At 42.5% G+C, this 19821-nt stretch overlaps 2 protein-coding genes across 4 annotated transcripts; both read left to right on the top strand.

Annotated features, from left to right (window-relative positions):
• On the top strand, window positions 1-6097 carry LOC144095190 (phospholipase A2-like). Its single transcript, XM_077628976.1, has 5 exons — window positions 1-59; window positions 2858-3120; window positions 4167-4326; window positions 4969-5127; window positions 5727-6097. Exons 1-5 carry the CDS (start codon window positions 43-45, stop codon window positions 5833-5835), a joined length of 708 nt encoding a protein of 235 aa, XP_077485102.1. The 5' UTR covers window positions 1-42; the 3' UTR covers window positions 5836-6097.
• A 2569-nt stretch (window positions 6098-8666) lies between these two features.
• On the top strand, window positions 8667-18719 carry LOC144094633 (phospholipase A2-like). Of its 3 annotated transcripts, XM_077628553.1 has the most exons (7): window positions 8667-8745; window positions 11291-11459; window positions 13331-13453; window positions 14920-15092; window positions 15682-15841; window positions 16823-16972; window positions 18552-18719. In XM_077628553.1, the coding sequence occupies exons 2-7, from the start codon at window positions 11293-11295 to the stop codon at window positions 18694-18696; spliced, it is 918 nt and encodes a 305-aa protein (XP_077484679.1). In that variant the 5' UTR covers window positions 8667-8745; window positions 11291-11292; the 3' UTR covers window positions 18697-18719. The 3 variants fall into 3 exon arrangements, with proteins under 3 accessions (XP_077484679.1, XP_077484680.1, XP_077484681.1); XM_077628554.1 differs by lacking the exon at window positions 16823-16972; XM_077628555.1 differs by lacking the exon at window positions 11291-11459 and having other exon boundaries at window positions 8701-8745.
• Window positions 18720-19821: the final 1102 nt, after the last annotated feature.

Below are 19821 nucleotides of genomic sequence, written 5' to 3'. Positions count from 1 at the left end.
CGCGTGGCAGATACACCAAGTATTGTGCTCATCAATACATGCATGCCCCTTGTCTGCAGGTGCGTACACTCTGGCGGAGAAAAGCGCGTGTTTGCTTCACTGGCGTGGTTCAGGGATCGGTTCGAATTAATATTCAGCGAGCAAAGCCTCCGCAGTATATGGATATGAGTGTTTTACTTTATATTTACGACTTTTAAACGAAGAAATATGGCACCCAGTGTGCTGTGCATTTGTCTCCTCTGCAGTGCGTGAGTTTGTGGATGCGTTTCTCTTTCACTGGTTTTCATTGTTCGTGAGTACAGCTAGTATACTAATGTTAAACAAGAATTGTAAATATGGTGAATAGAGGAATATTTTAGCGAAGTATTTTCTCTCAGCTGCTCGCACCACAAATGCTCTTCTGAACGCCGTGGAAACAAAATAGGCAATTTTTTAGTGGCGTGGAAGAAGCATGAAATAAACAGCCGGAGAAATCTTTTATGCATTTTTCAAATGGAGTGAAATGAAGTGGACGACAGTGCGCCACCATCGACGACGATGAAAAGGTTTGGCCGGCCTCGGCGACTGGCTGCCGCGCGCGTTGGAGAGCTCGAGCTTGCTCTGGAAGTCTTTTCTGGTCTTTTCTTGTGCCGCTGCTGCTGGGTCAGTTTGTGCCATGGTTACGCCGCCAGCCCTTTCAGCTCTGCAATAAACCACTCTTCAGTAGGTTTAACTTGGATTATGGGGAACACCGTAGCTGAGTGCTCCGGATAATATGGACCACCTGATTTTTTTTAACATGCACTTAAATAGACGACCAACAGCCATAGCTCCATTACCGCAGGGGCGGAGATAAACAGCACTTATCGAAATAATGGGAATCAGCGCATACTAGTGGCACTGCTAGGCCTAGCTTTGTCTTCCGGATACATTATTTACACCACAGATTACAGAAGTCAAGGTTTATTGTTGAGATGTCGGGTGAGGATAATTTTTTCAAGCTGCTTTTCAAATGCTTGGCATATCAGGTTAACTAGTTAGCAGGAAAACCATGTCCAAGCCCTTTTTATACAGGCAAAAAATACGACTTCAATGAATGGCGCAAAAGAAGAAAACCTTCACCTTAAGCAGCAGAGTGACCGATGTTTACTTCACCACTGTGACCTGTAATCCTGTCATCAGCTTTTCCCCTTGCGTAGTGTTGACAATCTGTGTTACATCTACTTCTCACTCTTCAGTTTCGATAACGAAAAAGAGGACATATACCCTTATTGTTTCTGTAGTAGCTTTACTTCAGTTAGTTCTACTCTTCTGAATATTGATGTGCGTGCATGATGTCGGCAGTATGAGCTTCAATATTTCAGTTTCACCATCTTCCAGCAATTTCTACCTGTTTCTCTTTTGTATAGCAGTTTGTGCTAATAGGGATACTGCTTTGTTCAATGCCTTTCTGCAGGGAATCAATAACTGCTGAACCAGCCACCAATAACAGCAAATCACTTTCACTTATAGTCCACCTATTATTCCATCGTAATTTTGTGGATTTGATGCGTCATGCATTTTACAAAAAATATTTCGCACTTACCCTTCTTAGAATGAAAAGTTTTACACATATTTGTATACGTCTCGATTAAATATATATGGTAATTTTTTAACGTTTACAGGTATTATTTTAAAAATTGAGATAAATACGTCGGTGTGGCCTGTGCAGGTGGATGTAAAACAAAGCGGACATTATGTATCCGATATGAATGAATGATTAGGCGATTAACTAAAATTAGGTAATCTTTATTTTTATTTTATGAAGCAAAAATATATTGCGAAATTTAAGGCCTTGAACAAAAAACAAAGTGAGCTCTGTTTTTAATTTTTTTTCCGGCAACATGGTTCGAAACATCGAACGCGAAAGTTATGCGTTTGTTGAGTTGGCTATCTCGCGTCGTTAACTGCAAAATGGTGTTGATGCGCGCAATACCGTCGCTGAAATAACGTTAAATGCTTCCCTATTATAAAATACACAAACAATTTCTTATCTGCTGTATTAGGATGGCAAGCGACACCATTTTATAAATGTGAATCGCGGGAAAGCCAACTCAACTGGCTTAGATATGCATATTTTTGACGCTCAATGTTCCGAACCCCATTGCCGATAAAAAAAATTTAATACCTGGCCTTACTTTCAGTGTTGACGGCCTTCAATTTAGCCGCATAATATTGGCCCGTAAAATGAAAAAATAAAATACTTGACTAGTTAATTTAAGTTAATTAATCGTGTAATTATTGGGCTCTATCACGTATACAATATCCGCCTGGCTGTAAAATCTACCGGTACAGGCCGCCTCGACGAATCTCTGACAGTTGCGAAAATGCAAATCTGTAAACGCTAAGGGAAAAATCACCCGGTATAGAAAAAACTTGATAGAACGCTTTGGGCTAGCACTTGAGCATTAACGACAGGCTTTGTGGCTACCTAACTCAAGCTACTTCTAAGTTTTCTCAACTAGATTCGCTATGAGTAAAGCGGACATGAAAGAGAGGAGCCCCAAAGAGTTGTGTGTGGCAGCAATGAGACATCACGGTTCTTCAGCACCCGCTACCTCGCGTTTTTGTTTGCGGTCATCCAGGCTTGCTTATAAAGCGTCTGGAACTAAGAAAAAGTCGCAGCTCATGATGGTTAATCCACACGAAAGAAGGAAGAGCACTATCAAGACTTCCTAAGACGAAGCGGTCCCATAACATAGATTCAAATTTCTTGAATATAATGTCAACCAGTACAGAGAAGCTAGAATGATTATGGTATTTCTGTCGTCTCCTCTGGTTTCCTCTTCTTAGAGCTGACAGCTGGTCACTGCGGCAGTTTTTAATCGTTGCTTTTCAGGCTGACTGCGAACATTGTAGCAACGGCGAATGAGGAAGGGGCTGTCTACATCACATCTCAAGAAGTGAACGAAATCACCACAGCCTATCGGAATGTCACCACGTGGTACGACACCCAGATCAAAGAAGCTTCTTCGAAGCAGAAGAGAGGACCGAGAATTCTTAGAGAGCTGAAGCTACTCATGACCTGCGCTTCCGTGCTTAAGGTTCATTTCAAAAGTTCCACATCGCCGCTCGACCTGGACCGCCTGCTCATATTTCCAGGCAAGAAAAAGGGCTGTCTTTCGTAGGTACAAAGTGTGCAGAGAACAGGTATATAATGTAGTAGATTACAATCACAAAAGCGTCTCACAACGAACAAATATGATTTTAATTACTATTCCAATTTTTAAAAATATGCGCAGAAGTCACTTCAGTTTCATAGTTTAAATATATGCACGGTTAATAAGAGTGACGAAAACATACAATATAAACACCTTTTTCATTTAGTTTTATTTTATATGAGAAGCGTACTGTCATTTTTCCATAAAAGACAAAAGGCTAGCTGGGTAGCTTTTAATTTTATTTTCGGCAGCTATTTTAGTGGGACCTTTCCTTAGTACATTGCATGAGAAATTGTGATAGTATCGCTATAGGAACATTACAGACTAGACAAATGCATTGTAGCCAACAACGAAACTATCTCTTTAATCTTCCCCGAAATGGGGGCGTTAACTCGCTGCCCCGTTTGCACACTGCATGTTGCCAACCCCACTTAAACTTTTATGTTGAAACATAACTAAGCGGAGAAAAACCCTGTTCGAACCGAAATCCTAAGATATGAATCTTCTGGCTTTGCTATTCTTACCCTCTATATCCCTGTCACAACTGAGAGGCAGAAAACCTTAAGCCGTGTCTGACGATTCGGTGCCGTTAAAGTAGAATGTACAAATCGTGTCAAAAAAAAAAAAGCAGGGGGGGGGGGGTAGGTCGGTGAAGTATAAAGGCACATCGCACGCATTAACGGTTCATAACAAGCTCACTTTCGTCTTACTACCGAAAAAATGCCGCTCAGCGACGCTTTTTCAATCAATCCAACAATTTACATAATAATTTAGCTCCTGATTCTGAGAGCTAAGGCTGTCTACATTCTGATGAAGAAAATAAAGCAAGTTGCATCTTCTTCACAGGCATAAATAAATTTAATTTCACAAAGAAATGCGCTGAATGTTTTGTACAAAAGGCGGTCAGGAAGTCCAGGGCGTCCTTAAGAGCAGCCCCAAGAGTAAAGAAAGCTTTCTTTGACTCAGGGACTATTTCGAACATTGCAGGTACGAGGTGGTGCGGGAGAGGGAACATATCTGGCCACAAGGAGGACCTTGGGCGTTTCAGAGGCACCGACATGTGCTGCCGCGAGCACGATCTTGTCGTGGACTTTATCGAGCCACTGTCGAAGAAGCACGGAATCAAGAACATGCGCTTATGGCCAATGTAAGAACAGAGATTAATTTTGTACAGACTGTCCTTTCACAACGTGCTAAATCAAGCTGAGCCTGCGACTGAGTATAAAAGATAGAGCTTTATGCTATGCCTATTGTGAAGTGGTCTGGGTAACGAGACCTGTTTGAATTATGCACAAATGAAGACGTTGTAGCAAAACGAAAAGTGAATACAATGTTCAATGTGTTTTCAACTATCGATGCTGAACAGTGCTTCTAGGTTAGACTGTGGTAAGGGTGGTACTACATTGCACCTAGAAGTGATAAAAAGCCCTTAGGGGCTTCGTCATTTTTAGGCCTTCTTGGAGCCGCTCCTTTCTTTTTTTCACTAGAGTCCTGGTACATTGTTTTCACTAGAGTCCTGGACCAAGATATGGTGTGAGCAAGTACACAAGGTGTGTTGGCCGAGGCGCAGCCTGAAGAGGTCTTAACTAGTAATTTTGGTGGCACTGTGACGTCATCACCAAATCTCTTATCTGGAGGCACATACCCCTGCTATGCGCCTCACCGTGATGCGCTTCGTCTGGTCGTGATGAAGTGCGGTACACGAAGTACCTGTGAGCGGAAAAGAAGGATTTAATGTGATTGATGACTTTGCGAGAAGGTTTGATCACCCGTTTCGTTCAATCTGCAGGACAAACTGCGAAGACGACCAAAGGTTTTACAACTGCCTTTTGGGTGACGGCAGTGACAGCAGCCTGATGTCAGCATGCGTCGGAACTATATACTTCGACGTACTTAGTGCACAATGCTTCAAAAAAACCTACCCTACCACATGCGTTGACTTCAAAACGTAAGAATTAAAGACTTTTCTCAACCAACAAGTCTTTACCAACTCCACAACCGCCAGCTTTATTACCATCTCCTCTCCTGTAAGCCGAAAAGCAGTGATAGGTTTTCTCGTCTCATTAGCGGCTGTTCACAGCTTGCGCTCTACAAAATTTCAAAGCACAATGCTCTTTGCATGCTTGAGTACTAATGTTGGCATGAGAATGCCATTTTTGTAGCCAGATTGATAAGATACGTGACTTACAATTGCAGACACATTGTCTTGAGAACAGGATAAATTTAACCAAGTGAAGTAGGCACGCTTTTAATTTAAAGCATGCGTCCATGGAAAAGAGAAAGATCGTTAATTTTTGAGTGAACCATCTTGATTGACTGATTGAATGTGAGCCAAATGAACATCAGAATAATTTCCATTTTCTAGATTCTTAACAAAATTGCACCTGGTAAGAATTAAGAGATTTTTTTTGCAACATTATGGGCATAATATGCATATGATGCATATGCCTGATGCATATAATATGCCTGATGCATATGAGGATAATTACCGTGAATACAGAAGCTGTCTCTCTTAATACTGAACTTGCGCGTTCTACTTTCTTTCAGAACAGTTCTTCGAACGACGTGCCGAAAATTCAAGATTGACACATCGAGGCCAACATGGCAAACATTTAATCAAAACAATTTCCTGAACGCTTACCTGCGGAGGTCCTAAGAAGAGATTGCATTTAGTGAGCATCAGATGTATTGTTATGTTGTGAAATAACGCTACTTTTTTACAATTCTAATTCTCTGGCAAATTTTTTGTGCACCCTCTTGCAAAATGCAGTTTAAGTACTTTGACTTCCCAGAAAACTTGTCTTGAACGATGGAAACTCAGACACAGACTCTTGCAGTTCGGGTTACAGGGACAAGAAGGTCCTACAGGAAAGAAACTTGTCAGACTACCTATATTCCTCACGAAAACCCTGCACACAGGGTCTTTGAGACCACCGGCTAATATAAAGTTTTCTTCTTAAAAACTGCGAGACATGGCGCATGAAGTTTTGTTTATGTTGTTTCCCCATTCTGTCTTTTTTTTAAACTGAAGTACACTTATTATTTTGTTGCAATTATTCACAGTTTTATAATCTTTCCTTTAGAAGCCATAGTTTATTTTTAGCGCTTGCATAGGATAATACTAGTAGAGAAACCCACTGCGCAGATTTTTTCCTTTCTAGCTCAGTAGCTTTGGTTTTCTCGGCAGATCACACTTAAAAAAAAGAAAAGCCTATTAACTCTTTTTTTTTGGCTTTCAGTGGGTTGTAAATAAGAAAAAAAATGACAATTTGAGATAATTTGGTCAAGGACGAAGCACACATTTACTTCAAATTTCTGTCAAAAGTAACATGGACTGAAATATTTATTTAGTACCCATTAGTCACGTAGTCAATACCAAGCCGCCGCGGTGGCTCAGTGGTTATGGTGATCGGCTGCTGACCCGAAAGACGCGGGTTCGATCCCGGGCGCAGCAGTCGCATTTCGATGGAAGAGAAATGTAGAGACGCGTCCACTGTTCGATGCCAATGCACGTTAACGAACCCCAGAAGCCCGAAACTTTCCGGAGTCCTCCACTACTGCGTCCCTCATAGCATGGGCTGCTTTTGAATGTTAAATCCCATAAACCGTAAACCAGGCGCCATAATCAATACCAGCGTCAAAGTTAGGCTTATTGCTTGTCAATCTGCTTCTGTGACCTCTTTTGTGATCTGTTCTTCATATCGCTTAGTGAAGTGCTTTCCGGGGCGGTCCGCTTCACACTATGCCGTTGAAAGCAACCATGTATGGCAACCGACACAGCGGGGTGTTGATTTCGTGATAATCGCAAGTTGGCTCTAACTTGTATTTTTTGGTGCACTTCCACGGTAACAACTAATGAAAGACATTTACGCTCACAATTGCAGCCCTTTGACATGAGGACAATTATGGTACTAGATTAGGAAAGATCTGTTAAGATGCACCCCCCCAACTTTCGAATTTTATCCCGCGCGTCCATGAAAGCGCGGAAGTCATCACGGCAGTCATCAGGAAGTCATCACGGCACCTGTACACTGCAGTGTACAGGTGCCGTGATGACTTCCTTTGAAGCTGGATGCCTACAACCTCCGTGATACATTCAATGGAAATGGAAATGAAGCCGTCTACAGATACAAAACAACTATCGTATTTGCCGTCACGGTTATTGCTATCATCATCACCACCACCACAATTAACACTTCTGTGTCTGCCTCACAGATTGCAGAGGCTGTCAAGTACAGCCACCCAGGAGTCAGCCCGCTTCTTCGCTGTTGCGTGATTCTTTTTTTTTTTTGCCACGTTAGCCAATTGCTTTTCCTGAGGCATTGAGTTTTTATCAGATTCGCGTTTCACATCCACCTTAGCGCAGCCGTACTTGAATTTAGGAAGGGACGACAAAGCATTGATTTAAACATTTTGCTCGACGTCTTTCCGTATGTAGCCACATGGAAAGACAGCAGAAGCAGCAATTTACCAGCAGTAATTTTGCATCTGTTACTGTCAGATAAACAGCAATGAGACAGCGAGACTTGAGCAAATAGGCGTCAAAGCAATTCGTGTGCAATCTTCAGTTGTATCACGCAACATTACCAGAAAATGTGAGATCCGGTCAAGCAGGTACCCGCGATCTCGACCGATCGGTGTTATATTGAAGCTATCGGCTAGAAACAGTTGCATGTTAGTATCAGTAAGCTCTAGTATGGCATTAGTGCTGACTGCTGATCGAACGCCTCGACTTTATGTTTACGGGCTTGCTTTAACTGTAATCGAAGGAGCGTTCACTTCGGTTTTTCTTCGTATTTGCTTAGCTTTTTTGCTTTACCGAAATGCCCGTAACGTCCACTAGATATAAAGTAAAATGTCTTTCATTTATTCCGACTATTATTAGCGAATAAATAGCAGGCAGCACCGATATGTTATAAATGGGGCCTGACAGAAGATACCCGGGCATGACGAAAGAACGAAAAATGTATTCGTCGCCGGTACTGACAGCCCTTATCTTCCGACCATTGGTTTAATCTCCGCATGTGCTCAGGACTTAGGCTAGAGACTCGAAGTGGATCACCAATACTGCAGAGCACCCAATAAAACGCTCAGTTCAGTTTCCTTGCAGTAATATGTGTGCAACAGCTTGCGGTGCTTTCACATGCATAGAAGTCATCAGAAACTTTATGAAACTGCGCAGACGTCTTCGACAAGCTCATTTCGTGCTTGGTAGAAATGTTCAGCTTTGCGGCAACACATCAGCAAATATGTAATTTACGGTTCCTTCCCTTTCGGTAGTCATACATCTTTGAGAGTGTACGCGCTCGTAAGCCTCACTTTGTGCATAACTGCAGACAGACGCTGTTGAGGTAGTTATGGCTGCATGAAGAGTGACGTCAGGCTCATCGGACAGCCGCCAAACATTCTATACATCGCGAACCTTCCTTTAACACTTCCACGGCACATCGGTAATTTGCCTGTCAGTCACTTTCTACGGCTTCTGAAGACCATTGCTGAATGCTCACACTGCCTGCACCGAACGGCGGTTGAAGTCGCTCCAAGTGGAACTAACCAGAGAAGAAAGGTGAGCTGAGACTGCAAATTCATCTAATTATTTGGGAGACATGCATGTCAATATCAGTATTACAGAACGTGACATGAAAAGGATTTAGACATGTGAAGGCAAGTCATTCATTACATTCGGTTCTGCGCCAAGATAAACCTTCAGATTCGTGTGCAAACTCTCCGTTAGTTAAATTTTATTTTACATTGTACTATGTGCAACAGATACTATGTGCAACAGGTACTATGTGCGCTGAGTAGTTCTAATCGGTACGTTATATCGAATTAGCCTGTGTCGTTGAAACGATAATGTGCTGTCCCCAATAAAAAATGTCCAGTTATTTTGTTTCTTTTACAGGTAACCTCTCTTATGTCCCATTTCAAGGCCTTTGTTCTGCTACTGGAGATTCGCTCATTAAGCAACGCATTTCGGAAACATTGAAATGTGGAGATAAACATGAAGATATTTAAATTTAATTTTTTTGACGCACATCATTTTGATTTTATTGAATAATAATTGGTTTTTTTGGGGGGAAAGGAAATGGCGCAGCATCTGTCTCATATATCGTTGGACACCGGAACCGCGCCGTAAAGGAAGGGATAAAGGAGGAAGTGACAGAAGAAAGGAAGAATGAGGTGCCGTAGTGGAGGGCTCCGGAATAATTTCGACCACCTGGGGATCTTTAACGTGCACTGACATCGCACAGCACACGGGCGCCTTAGCGTTTTTCCTCCATAAAAACGCAGCCGCCGCGGTCGGGTTCGAACCCGGGAACTCCGGATCAGTAGTCGAGCGCCCTAACCACTGAGCCACCGCGGCGGGGCTTTGATTTTATTGCTGGTAAGATGTTTAGGGGGATCACCAAGGTGAAGTAGAATTTTTAATAAGGGATTAACTACTCACTGGCATCCACCCAAGCGCAACCATACGGCTGCAAAGGAAAGCTATACGGCTTTCTAAGAAACTTCGTTGTTAAAGGGAAAAAAAAATTCGATGAATGCCCTAGTGAAGCTGATTTGTTTAATAACGGCTTATTGCTGGTTCTATATCCTAAAGAAAAGAGATTTTGTACAAAATTTTTTCGGAACACTACTGTTTTGAGTCAATACCAGCGGTTTTCAAAGTCTAGAACTAGCGGCTGCCGGCAGATAAATTAGATTTAGACTGGATGCCTAAGCTTTTTAATTGTTGCAGTTTTTTGCAATTGGAAACAAAGCAGCAGAGGCAAGAACCTTTCAATAATAAGGATAAAAATTCCTTTTTATTTTCAGGCAGTTCTAAAAATTTATTCAATGTTCAAATGCAATAGAAAGAGATTGTGCAGCGCTGCAACATCATGCTGTAGGCTAATTAGAAGCCGGTGTACGTGTTAGAAGTGCTGTTAACAGCGCTAAATTTAGTTTTTACTGCGAAATTAATGCTACTGTCACCCCCCCCCCCCCCTCCCCCGCAAATCTGGTGTCTATTGAAATGAAGCCTCCAGCCTAACCGAGAAGACCACACCTTCCGCCGGCATCCTACTGAAGCACCATCCACCTCTCCCCCACACCCTCTATAGGCTAGGGGGCCGCGCACTCACCCACCATTCGCCTCAGTCCACCGCTCCACCCTACCGTGTCCCCTCCAGAAGTGTCGAGCACCGCCAACCTTTCCAACGTTACCTCTGGAAGCGCCCCCCACGAAAAACCTGCACCCTCCAAAAGGCCTCCACCCGCTACAAGCTTATGCAGCAACGGAACCAAAAAGCGACGGCGCAGTGTTAAGTCCCGGATTAGAGTAAAAGCATTCGCTGAAATAAAAGCGTCATATAATTCGTCGAGAAGAAATCCAACTGCTTTCGAAGAATTTTCGCATATTTGTCTGATCGTCCCGAAATTTTTTCTTCTCTTGTAGACATTGCCAATTTACGTGAAGATATGTCGTAAGCTGCGCGAGCATATAGACTGCGGACGTAATTTCCTGGCAAGGAAACACGACTTAAGGAAATGATTTCTTGCTCCTTGAACAACTTGAATATTCTCCTATAACATTCAATATATCCGCAGATCTCCCCTCGACAGGCTTGCATAGTTTTTGCTAATAACATTTTGGCTATCGTGAAAAACTTTACCCATTAGTTTTCTATGGCAGTCTTAACCACTCGTGGTTAAGCGGTTAACAAACCATCATAGGAAGATTCTGTTAGGCATCGGAAGAATGGACCATTCCTTTCAGTATTTCCACGACAGTAGGTTACAGTACTCCGCAGTTTCCTCTCAAACGCATCCGAGAAGCCTGGGCTTAAATCTACAATTACAGTGCCTGGAATTGTTCAGAAGGCAACAATTTATTTAACAGTGCTCCTACACCGTTCTAAGTGTCAGTAATAAAACTGTCTAGACACAATCTTAAAAAAAAGAGATGCAGCTATAACTAGTATTACGCGCGAATTCCGGTCGACCGTAGATTTACATTATATTTTTTCGCCTGTTTCCTCGCTGCAGTTTTTGCTATTCTTCTCGCCATCAGTTTCTTTCACTGAAGAACAAGTTTAACCGTGCACAGACTTGCAGCAATTTTATTTCAGAAATGCCTGGAATTTACGCTCTTCTTTGGTTCGTTATCGGTCTCCACTGTGTTCATGGAAACGAGCCTTCAAGAGCGATCTCTGTAGCAAATGCCTTTCGGCCCGTGAGAAATGCGTTGAAAGGAGCCTCGGCGGCGATAATTAATACGGCGTCTAGCATAGCCAACAGGTAAATAATCTTCCTTTCCTTTAGCTGGGAGAACATGAAAAGAAATACATGTTTTTACTAATAAAGCGTGCATCTAAAATGACATAGGCACACATTTGTACTACTAAAGTGAGTTTCACCGCCTGGCTAGCTCGAAGTGGAAATTTATCCACGCAAGGAACCACTCAGCGGACATGAGGTGATAAGCAGTGCGTTCACGACGCCCTAAAACAGCAGTAAAATTGAAAAGAGATGCGCTTCTCATTAATGTCGCCTTTGGTGCTTCCGAAGCCTATGGCAGCGTATTAGAGCTGTAAAAATTACGTGCTGCACTTCAGGCGCCGTAGGTTTGCGAATGCGGCTCAGAAAGCATACATGCTCGTTTTTGCAAAGAAGGCGATCCAAATATAAGCGCCTTATATAAAGAACTGCTAAGCATTTTTGCGTTCAAAGAACCCCGGACGTCGAACACTACCTTACTATACGGGGTATGCAAGAAAAAATTCTGCACAGCACGAACTAGAGCTGGTCGCAATAAAAATAAACACGTTAGGGAACATTGAATGGTAGTGTGAGGGTTTCGTTTAGTTGTCTATATCTGGAAGCATTGAAGAAAAACGGGCAAAGTTATTACTCTCAAATTTTCTATCTACGAAACTTGGGGCTCCTTAACAAACTTATAAATTTAACCCTGTTTTTGCAATAAATAATAACGAGAACTTCCAAAAAAGCAGGTAACGAACCTAAAAATTATTCTTGCAGTGTAATTTCTAACGTTAAATTGTCCACGCCGAGCAATTTATTGAATTTATTTGACAAAATTTCATATCTGTTATCATATTGGTCCTGGGAGGCTTTAAAAGAGTTTGTTGCAGTTTAAATATTTCGCAAATTTACGCCATAATTTCTGCCAAAAATGCGGGTAAATTTGTAACTACACACAGTGTAGCTATCAGTTAATTTTCGACTTTTTCATTTCACTGCATTTCTTCTGAATAATTTTACTTCTTTTTATGCTTTTCTTGTTAAGCGCTGTTAACTTTTCATTATCTTGGTTTTGTATTGAATGAATTATTACTGACATCACTTTTAGCTTTCCTGAAAAACATATCAGCGTTTCATGTATGCTGTGCTAGAAATACCAGTCATGTATGCTGTGCTAGAAATACCAGTGATGTTGACGCCTTGCTGAGCTACTGTTTCTTCCTATGTTAAGAAAATTCACTTTTGAGCATCTGAAAACTGTCGCTGGCATGCCACATCAGTAGTTTAAGATAACTTTCAGAGCGCGCTTTCTTGTACTTTGTTCTAAACAAAAATTTGTGGAACCCTAGTTGGGTATCACATTAAAAAGGAATTTGAGCTGGACCTTTCCATGCTGATCGCAGAGCCGGAAAGCACAGCTGAGTAAGCGGTGGAGGAAGTTCTAAATAGTATGAGCAGTGTTCATGGCTCCACCTGCCCCGATCATACTTAGAAGACTCTAGGCTGTACAATCCAAAAATTATATACTTTATTTAGGAAACTGGTTACAGGGATCAAAATTTGTCTTTAGTCGTAAGTGCCTTTAATTGAAAACACTATCAGAGCGTGTTGATAGACCGGTATACAAAGTAAACCTGTTTACAAAGTAAACATCGACTTATATTGAAAATATCTTGTAGACTTGCATATAATTGCTGACACAGCTTGGCGTCCTAAAGAGAGGTATTTCTTTCTTGTATACTGGCAGGCCAAAAATGAATTGCTGTGGAGATAAATATTGTATTCTCATAAAAGAAACACAGGAAATGTTGACGTGGACAAGCAGTTGGGCCTGACCGAGCGCCATCATGTTCGCCAATGATGGCGGCCATGGCCTAGCGACGTGCTGAGAATTGCTGTTTCCTCAGATTCCAGTCCGCAGTAGGCCATAGCATGGTAACAGACGTAATGTACGGAGGCCACCGATTTGCGGAGATTTTTGGGCCAGGAGGAAGTGACGCCGATCTCACGTGCAACCTGCTCGGTGATAGGTGAGTCATGTTCAGCTTTGCTGAAAACATGGTGAGATTTTTATTATGCATCTTGCAAAAAATTCAAAATATCTTCCAAGGGAACAATCGAAATCCCTCCGCGAAAATAAAAAAAGTTAATGTTCGCATATATTGTGCTGACTTGCGATTAAGACAATTCTGATATAATGAGGCAGAAACACGAACCTGCCATCTTTGGTCTGCTTTCTAATAGAAAATAAAGGCATTGTTTCTGGCGCTCTCGCGCGTAAGCTAGACTTGTGTAATGCAGACGATGAGGCTTTGAGTCGAGTCTCGTTCATGAGCCAATGGAACCACTAAATGAGTAGAACGTTGCATTCCGTTGCTGTCCAGTGATAGCACAACCGTCTTTTAGTGCTAACCCTTCGATTCTGAAGAGTTATTTTTAGCAACTGTTGTTATTTATTTCAATAAGTAATGATTTTGTTATTTATCAGAATGACTAATTTTGGTTATATGGGCATCAACCCATTATCGCCATCCCAACAACTTCCATCCGTGAACGGCGTATCTGAACACCGTGACCGAAATGAAGACCGATGTGCTAGCACACCTAAGTCGCATTTGGCTTAACTACACAAATAGAGCGTCGGTTTTTTGTCTCTCTGTTTTGTCTATGTGTGCGGATGGTGATGTTGTTTTTGCAACAGAAAAGAAAAAGAGCCTTGGCGATAGGTTTTCCTGACGAGGAACATTTGACTTTGTAGATCAACTGATTTGCTGTGAAAGAATAGGCCACGGAGTCAAAACGTCACCAATAAAAAAGAAATCTTGACTAAGTTTACGGAACGAAAGGGTATTCCACTATCTGGTGGGCTGCATAGTTGACGAAAAGACTGCTGAAGTTAGGCATGACAGAAGTCGCTTTAAGAGAACGTTGTAGGGGAATCTTGAAAGGGAGAGACGCCATGACGGAGCTCACCATGGCGCTAGTTTAAATGCACCGCAAGTAGTGAATCAGGACACTGCAGTATTTCATGATGACATTTGTACGGTCTCTCCTGATGTTGTGTGTTGCACAATACAGAAAAAATCGTCAAATATACTCGCTGACACAGCTAAACACCACTCTGAAACTTTTAGCCTAGATTCTCGTCACAGCCTGAGCTCGTTCATGCTACTTGGTTGCTATCCGCAATGCTTTCTCGCAAGGTATCGCACATCGCCGAGGTGACGAGAAAGTGCTCATAGATTTTCTTCAAATGTAAGTGGATCGGGCGAAACCTTGACTATCCTTCATAACACACAAAAGCTCTAAGAATACTCAGTGAGAATCTTCCATTTACTTTCAATGCACCGCATTTGGAGGGAGTAATGCAAATCCCTGACTGTTGGATGGTGCATGCGCTCGCTACTACTTCGGGCAGAGTGACGAGAGACAAATATTTAATAGATCTCCGAAAATGGACTGCGGTAGCTTAAAGAGCGCTGTTTTGTTTCTGCAGGGCAATCATCGAACACTTGTTGATGCTTATTCCAAAGACTCTCGTCACCCACGTAACCACCCAGGATATGGACATAATTGTGGATAAGTGCACGGACCGATCTCCGGAGGCAAAAGGCTCGTCTTTGCTCCGCTTTTTGGGCAAGGCTCTCCAAAGCCTCGCAATATATCCTGGCAAGTGTGCCTGGCTGAATCCTGCCGTTGCTCATTCTCGCAGTTTGTTATTTCTTATTTAATTCTTTTACAATGATGTTCCCAGCCGGGATTTAATGTTCATTTTACTTATGTTCACTCCTATTTCTCTGAGTTTTTAGGCAAATGTGGAAATTTTCGAGCATATGTACATTGAAATACAAATAACGAAGGAAATAGGAAAGTTGAATAAGAGCGAGATGAACTTTTATTCCTGTTCGTGTTGTAGATGATGGAGTGGTAGAGTATTTGAACACGCAGAATAAGTTTAGTTTCGTGATGCCCAAATATACCGCGCATGAAGTGGAGCACGTAGGACAACTGGAGCCATTTCGCTTATTTGTTGGCACTTATCTACGCTGTTGATATAACTTAGTAAGTTTGCCGCGCTTTCCCGCTAGGAAACTGCAATGGCTAACGGGGAAATTAAAACGCCTGGGACTAACTAAGTTGTGTAAAATATTTTGTAGTACTGAGTGGTCTCATTTAATAAAAAAAACGAAAAAAGGCAGTAAGTAGTTTACCACTCTTTCTAGAGCATCGCTAAAATAATGAAGCCTTTATTGCACAGGAACTAAATGGTGCGGGGCTGGAAACATCGCTAAGAACTACAGCGATTTGGGAATGGCAAGAAGTGTGGATATGTGCTGCCGTGATCACGATCATTCTCAAGATAACATACCTGCTTTCGGGACAAGTCACGGAATCGAGAATTCTAGATTCTACACAATGTAAGTCGGTTTCTCACGAAGGTATGCGAGAATGAAAAATGAGACCTCAGCGCAGCACTTCAAAGCATGTCCCTAAAATGGACGCGGCGAACGTTTAGGTCTCTGGAGCGTGAGCCCGCTGGACTGAATCACACAAGTCGAGTGGACCGCATGCCAGACGTAGATCTTAAACTTAAGGTGGATATTTTATCTAGTATTTTTTCACATAACTTAGCGCGCTGAAAGAAGTGCGTGCTCGACTGCCACATTGTCATTGTCTGTGCGGTCAGTGTTGAGAGAAATGGTGAGGCAGGTTTAAAGTAGGGTCGCTTGCGCAGTCGACAGTTTAAGTAAGCTTTGGTTTCTTATTCACATTTTTTTTTCTGTCTGAATCGACGTCATTTTCTTTTATTTCACATGTTGTAAGTTCATTGCAATGGTACAATTGATGATGCTCCTTTCTACACTACACATGGATGAGTACTACACTCGGTGAAAACCTTTTTTGGCAACGAAGAGAAAGCTAGAGGAGGGAAGCGTCTGTAACAGTGTTACACTGCCGCTACTTCACGTGCAGGACGGCCGCTTTGCACGCCGCACACTGCGCTGATGCTTCTTTCCATTGATGGTATTGTTGGCGCCATCTATGAAACATTTGTGAAACGACGTAGTCTACAAAATATCTTGTAACCAAAAAAGTGGTTATCGCTTGGCTTTGGATGTTGGCAGTTATGATCGAAATCGGGCTTAAATAACTATTTCCAGTAGACTATGTTTTAAGAAGATATTAACGGCAAGTGGGGACTATAATCCGCAGCGTTGAATGAAATGTGTTCGGCTCCCTAGCTCTTGCCCCATTGCAAAGAACTGATTTAGCAGAATATACAGCAGCGCTTTGATATATTAAATCCATGTACCATTGCATCTGGTTTTCGCGCTGTTGCGGTGTCATTAAAAAAAATACTTGCATTGAATGAAGGTATCTCGGCCTACAATTAACAGGACCAACTGCGCAGACGACAAAAAGTTCTTCAGCTGCCTGATAGATGCTGGCGACGTGGTTGCCTCTTCCGTCGGCATCGCCTATTTTGATGTGCTCAGGACCAAATGCTTTAAATATGGCTATCCAACTACATGCACCAAGCTCAACCCGTAAGATTCTTTCTAAACACTCATGTACCACAGTGCAACTTGAATATACTGAACTCGAAAGGTATCGCACAATAAATGTATATAATGATAAATCGATATGCACATAAAATGGCAATAGATAAGCCTATCTCTAACCCAGAAGCAAAGATACAGTTTATCTACGCTAGAGACGCGCTTCTTGCAGCTACGTGCCGCCCGACAATATGCTGGCAACGCACGCTTGCTAAACGTCGCTAGGCCAAACCTTCTTCGCATCTGAACCACAGCGGATGGGGCTTTGGAGCTAGCTACGCCTGTCACAGGATGTCTAACCCTGGTACTAGTATGTTATGAATACTATAATCTCATTAAAATTCAGTACAGTTAATTTCTGCAATGCCTTCAACAGCAGAGCACGCCAGGCGAGGGCCGCCGCTAGGCTTTCGTTAGGTAGGCTTCACCGCACGACGTCATTGCGGCATGGCAAATCAGCGCAGGAGACCCAATTCCCACACGACACATTCACCTAGTTACCAAGTTTCACAGAACTAGTGCTGCCAGGTGCCGTCTCCGCGTGAGAAAACTGATCGAAGTTTAAGCGCCAGTATGAGACGTGGTGCGCAGTTCGATATATCCAATGTTCCGCCGAACGCGAGTTCGATAGATACGCAGTGCGCGTATTTTAAATGTGAAATTAGTGGTGGTAACTTTTTCTGAAATAATTGCGACAAGAGTTTGTCAACTAGAGAAAACATTTGCCGTTTGATGTGGCCCGTATTTAGCGCCATGGTCTTATATAAGAATTAATCACTTTTTGTCGAACTGCACAGCAGGAAGCACCCTATACTTATGAAGACCATATAAAAGTCAATCCTAATAACATTCCAGGAAAAATACAGACCTGTCTTCGTTTCTGGGATGGAATATCAGACAGCCAAATTTTGTATTGTTTGTTTTTGTACACTTTGTGTGATAAAAACATTTTCCTACTTATTATGTAATATAGTGTCATCTTACTTTATATGTAAATTCATTTAGGCCTGTTACCCTTAGTGGCAGCTACCTTAAAGTTTTGGCTGGCTCATCTTTAAAACTCACCATCATACCAAGAAAAAGCCACAGTGTGAGTCAATTTTCAAATTATGCTCCATATGCATTGTATTTTAGGGTCATTTTTCAGTGTTACGTTCGGCTGCCAAAATATAAAGTAACCGGGCTCGTAAATATATTACACATTTTAAACCTTGGTTGCTTTGGTAGTTGAAAAATTCCCGATTTTTATACCTGCCTTAGAGACACTCGTAGAATTAAAATCCCGTACTGAGATTTAATTTGGAATGCATTAGGTAGATGTCAGTAAATTTAGTGCAATAGAAAATGTCATGGTAAATATGCGCACGCACCTGTCTTGTCCTGTTTTTTAAAACAAGTCCTTGTGCCAAAGTATAGCGCGCCAACCTAAAGATGACAAACCAACTAGCCGCCATTACAGCATTGCTTATGGTAAATATGGTCGGCAGGTCGTATATTTCGCGAATCGCCTACACAGCGGTCTTTTATACTCTCAATTTGCTTCTAATTGCTTCTCTTCCTTTCACAGTTTTCGCATGTTGCTGCTTCGACCTCCCTGTAAAAAACTTGTGGAAGACAAATCAAAACCCAAGGCGTGGAGCGTTGTGTACCCTCCGAATTTTTTGGAGGCCTTCATAAATAAAAAGAAAAAGACCGTATGGAGGAGAAAATAAGGTGGAAGTTTTGTATTCTGGGTGAGGCACTTAAGCAAATAAAGTATGAATGTTCCAACAGAAATTAGATGCGATGTGAACCTTATTACCACGTGAAAAAGATTTCAATTACAGATACAATGCCCACTAACCTGCTCACAATAAATATCAAATGCTTCTTCTCAAATACGAATCGTAGTACCAAATCGGGGATATACGTACGCAAGCACTAATGAAAAGCCCTTATAGTGATCCTTAACATGTCCAACATTCTTCGACAAAAATTTTGAGTACTGAAAAATTATAAGGTACTGTTATAGAAATATTAAAGGTAAGGGTCCATTCTTCTGATGTGTAGCAAAATCTTTCTTCTAAAGTTTTTTCATCGCTGAGGTACAGCAGGTAGGACTGCCACAGAAAAGTAATGGAGAAGGCTTTTGGCGATAGCAAAAACGTTAATAGCGAAAAAATCCAAAGCTGTCGGCGGGATGCGGATATATTGATTGTTATAGAGAAATCTTACCATAGAAAGAAAAACTGCGTTCATAAAGTCTTTCCCGTATGCTTGTGTCAAGAATTGTGGGCCCTTACCCCCGATGCCTCGACACAACAGGCCAAGCCCGCATCATTCCGTCTTTCGGATGCGAACGGGTGCATCCGGGTGCAGCACCACCGCGCAAGTCCGGCATGTTCGTCGCGTCAGCGCGGTTAGCATGCGTGCGATCCGGCCATGGATAAAGGCGATAAAGGCCGAGCGAGCAGCGCACCGGGGAGATCAGCGGATCAGCGCACTTCATGGTGGCGGCGGCGGGGTCCAGCCGCCGGCGAGCCGTTCACGCTTCGCGTTCGGCGGGAGCGGCGTCCTTCCGGGCTCCTGCACCGCGGGCTACCGGCAGCGGGACAGCAGTATACCTGGCGTGATCGAGTGGCTGCGACACCAACGCCCGTGTCATTTGTGTAGCGCGGAGGTTCGACTGTCGTCGCGTAGTTTGTTGGGGCGTAGCTTTTAGAGTCGTTCCTCCGTTTCAGAGCTGCTACTGAGTTGTTCTCCCAGTGTAAGCGCTGCACATTTGCGTGGACCGTGGTGCGATTAAATTTGTTTCCTTTTCTATTTTTGTGTTGTTTCGTTAGCCCGCAATAAACGGC

This window comes from Amblyomma americanum, chromosome 6 (assembly GCF_052857255.1).
Source record: "Amblyomma americanum isolate KBUSLIRL-KWMA chromosome 6, ASM5285725v1, whole genome shotgun sequence".
NCBI lineage: Eukaryota > Metazoa > Arthropoda > Arachnida > Ixodida > Ixodidae > Amblyomma > Amblyomma americanum.
Note: the sequence above shows the minus strand (reverse complement) of the source record. Positions and strands in the feature narration are given on the sequence as shown.

Bases quoted from the DNA above. Each gene is read 5' to 3' on its own strand.
- LOC144095190 (XM_077628976.1), top strand. The intron at 3,121-4,166 runs GCAAGAAAAAGG...CGAACATTGCAG, and splicing joins CCGCCTGCTCATATTTCCAG to GTACGAGGTGGTGCGGGAGA. The intron at 4,327-4,968 runs GTAAGAACAGAG...TTCAATCTGCAG, and splicing joins AACATGCGCTTATGGCCAAT to GACAAACTGCGAAGACGACC.
- LOC144094633 (XM_077628553.1), top strand. From the start codon at position 11,293: ATGCCTGGAATTTACGCTCTTCTTTGGTTCGTTATCGGTCTCCACTGT. The intron at 11,460-13,330 runs GTAAATAATCTT...CTGTTTCCTCAG, and splicing joins GCGTCTAGCATAGCCAACAG to ATTCCAGTCCGCAGTAGGCC. The intron at 15,842-16,822 runs GTAAGTCGGTTT...TACAATTAACAG, and splicing joins AATTCTAGATTCTACACAAT to GACCAACTGCGCAGACGACA.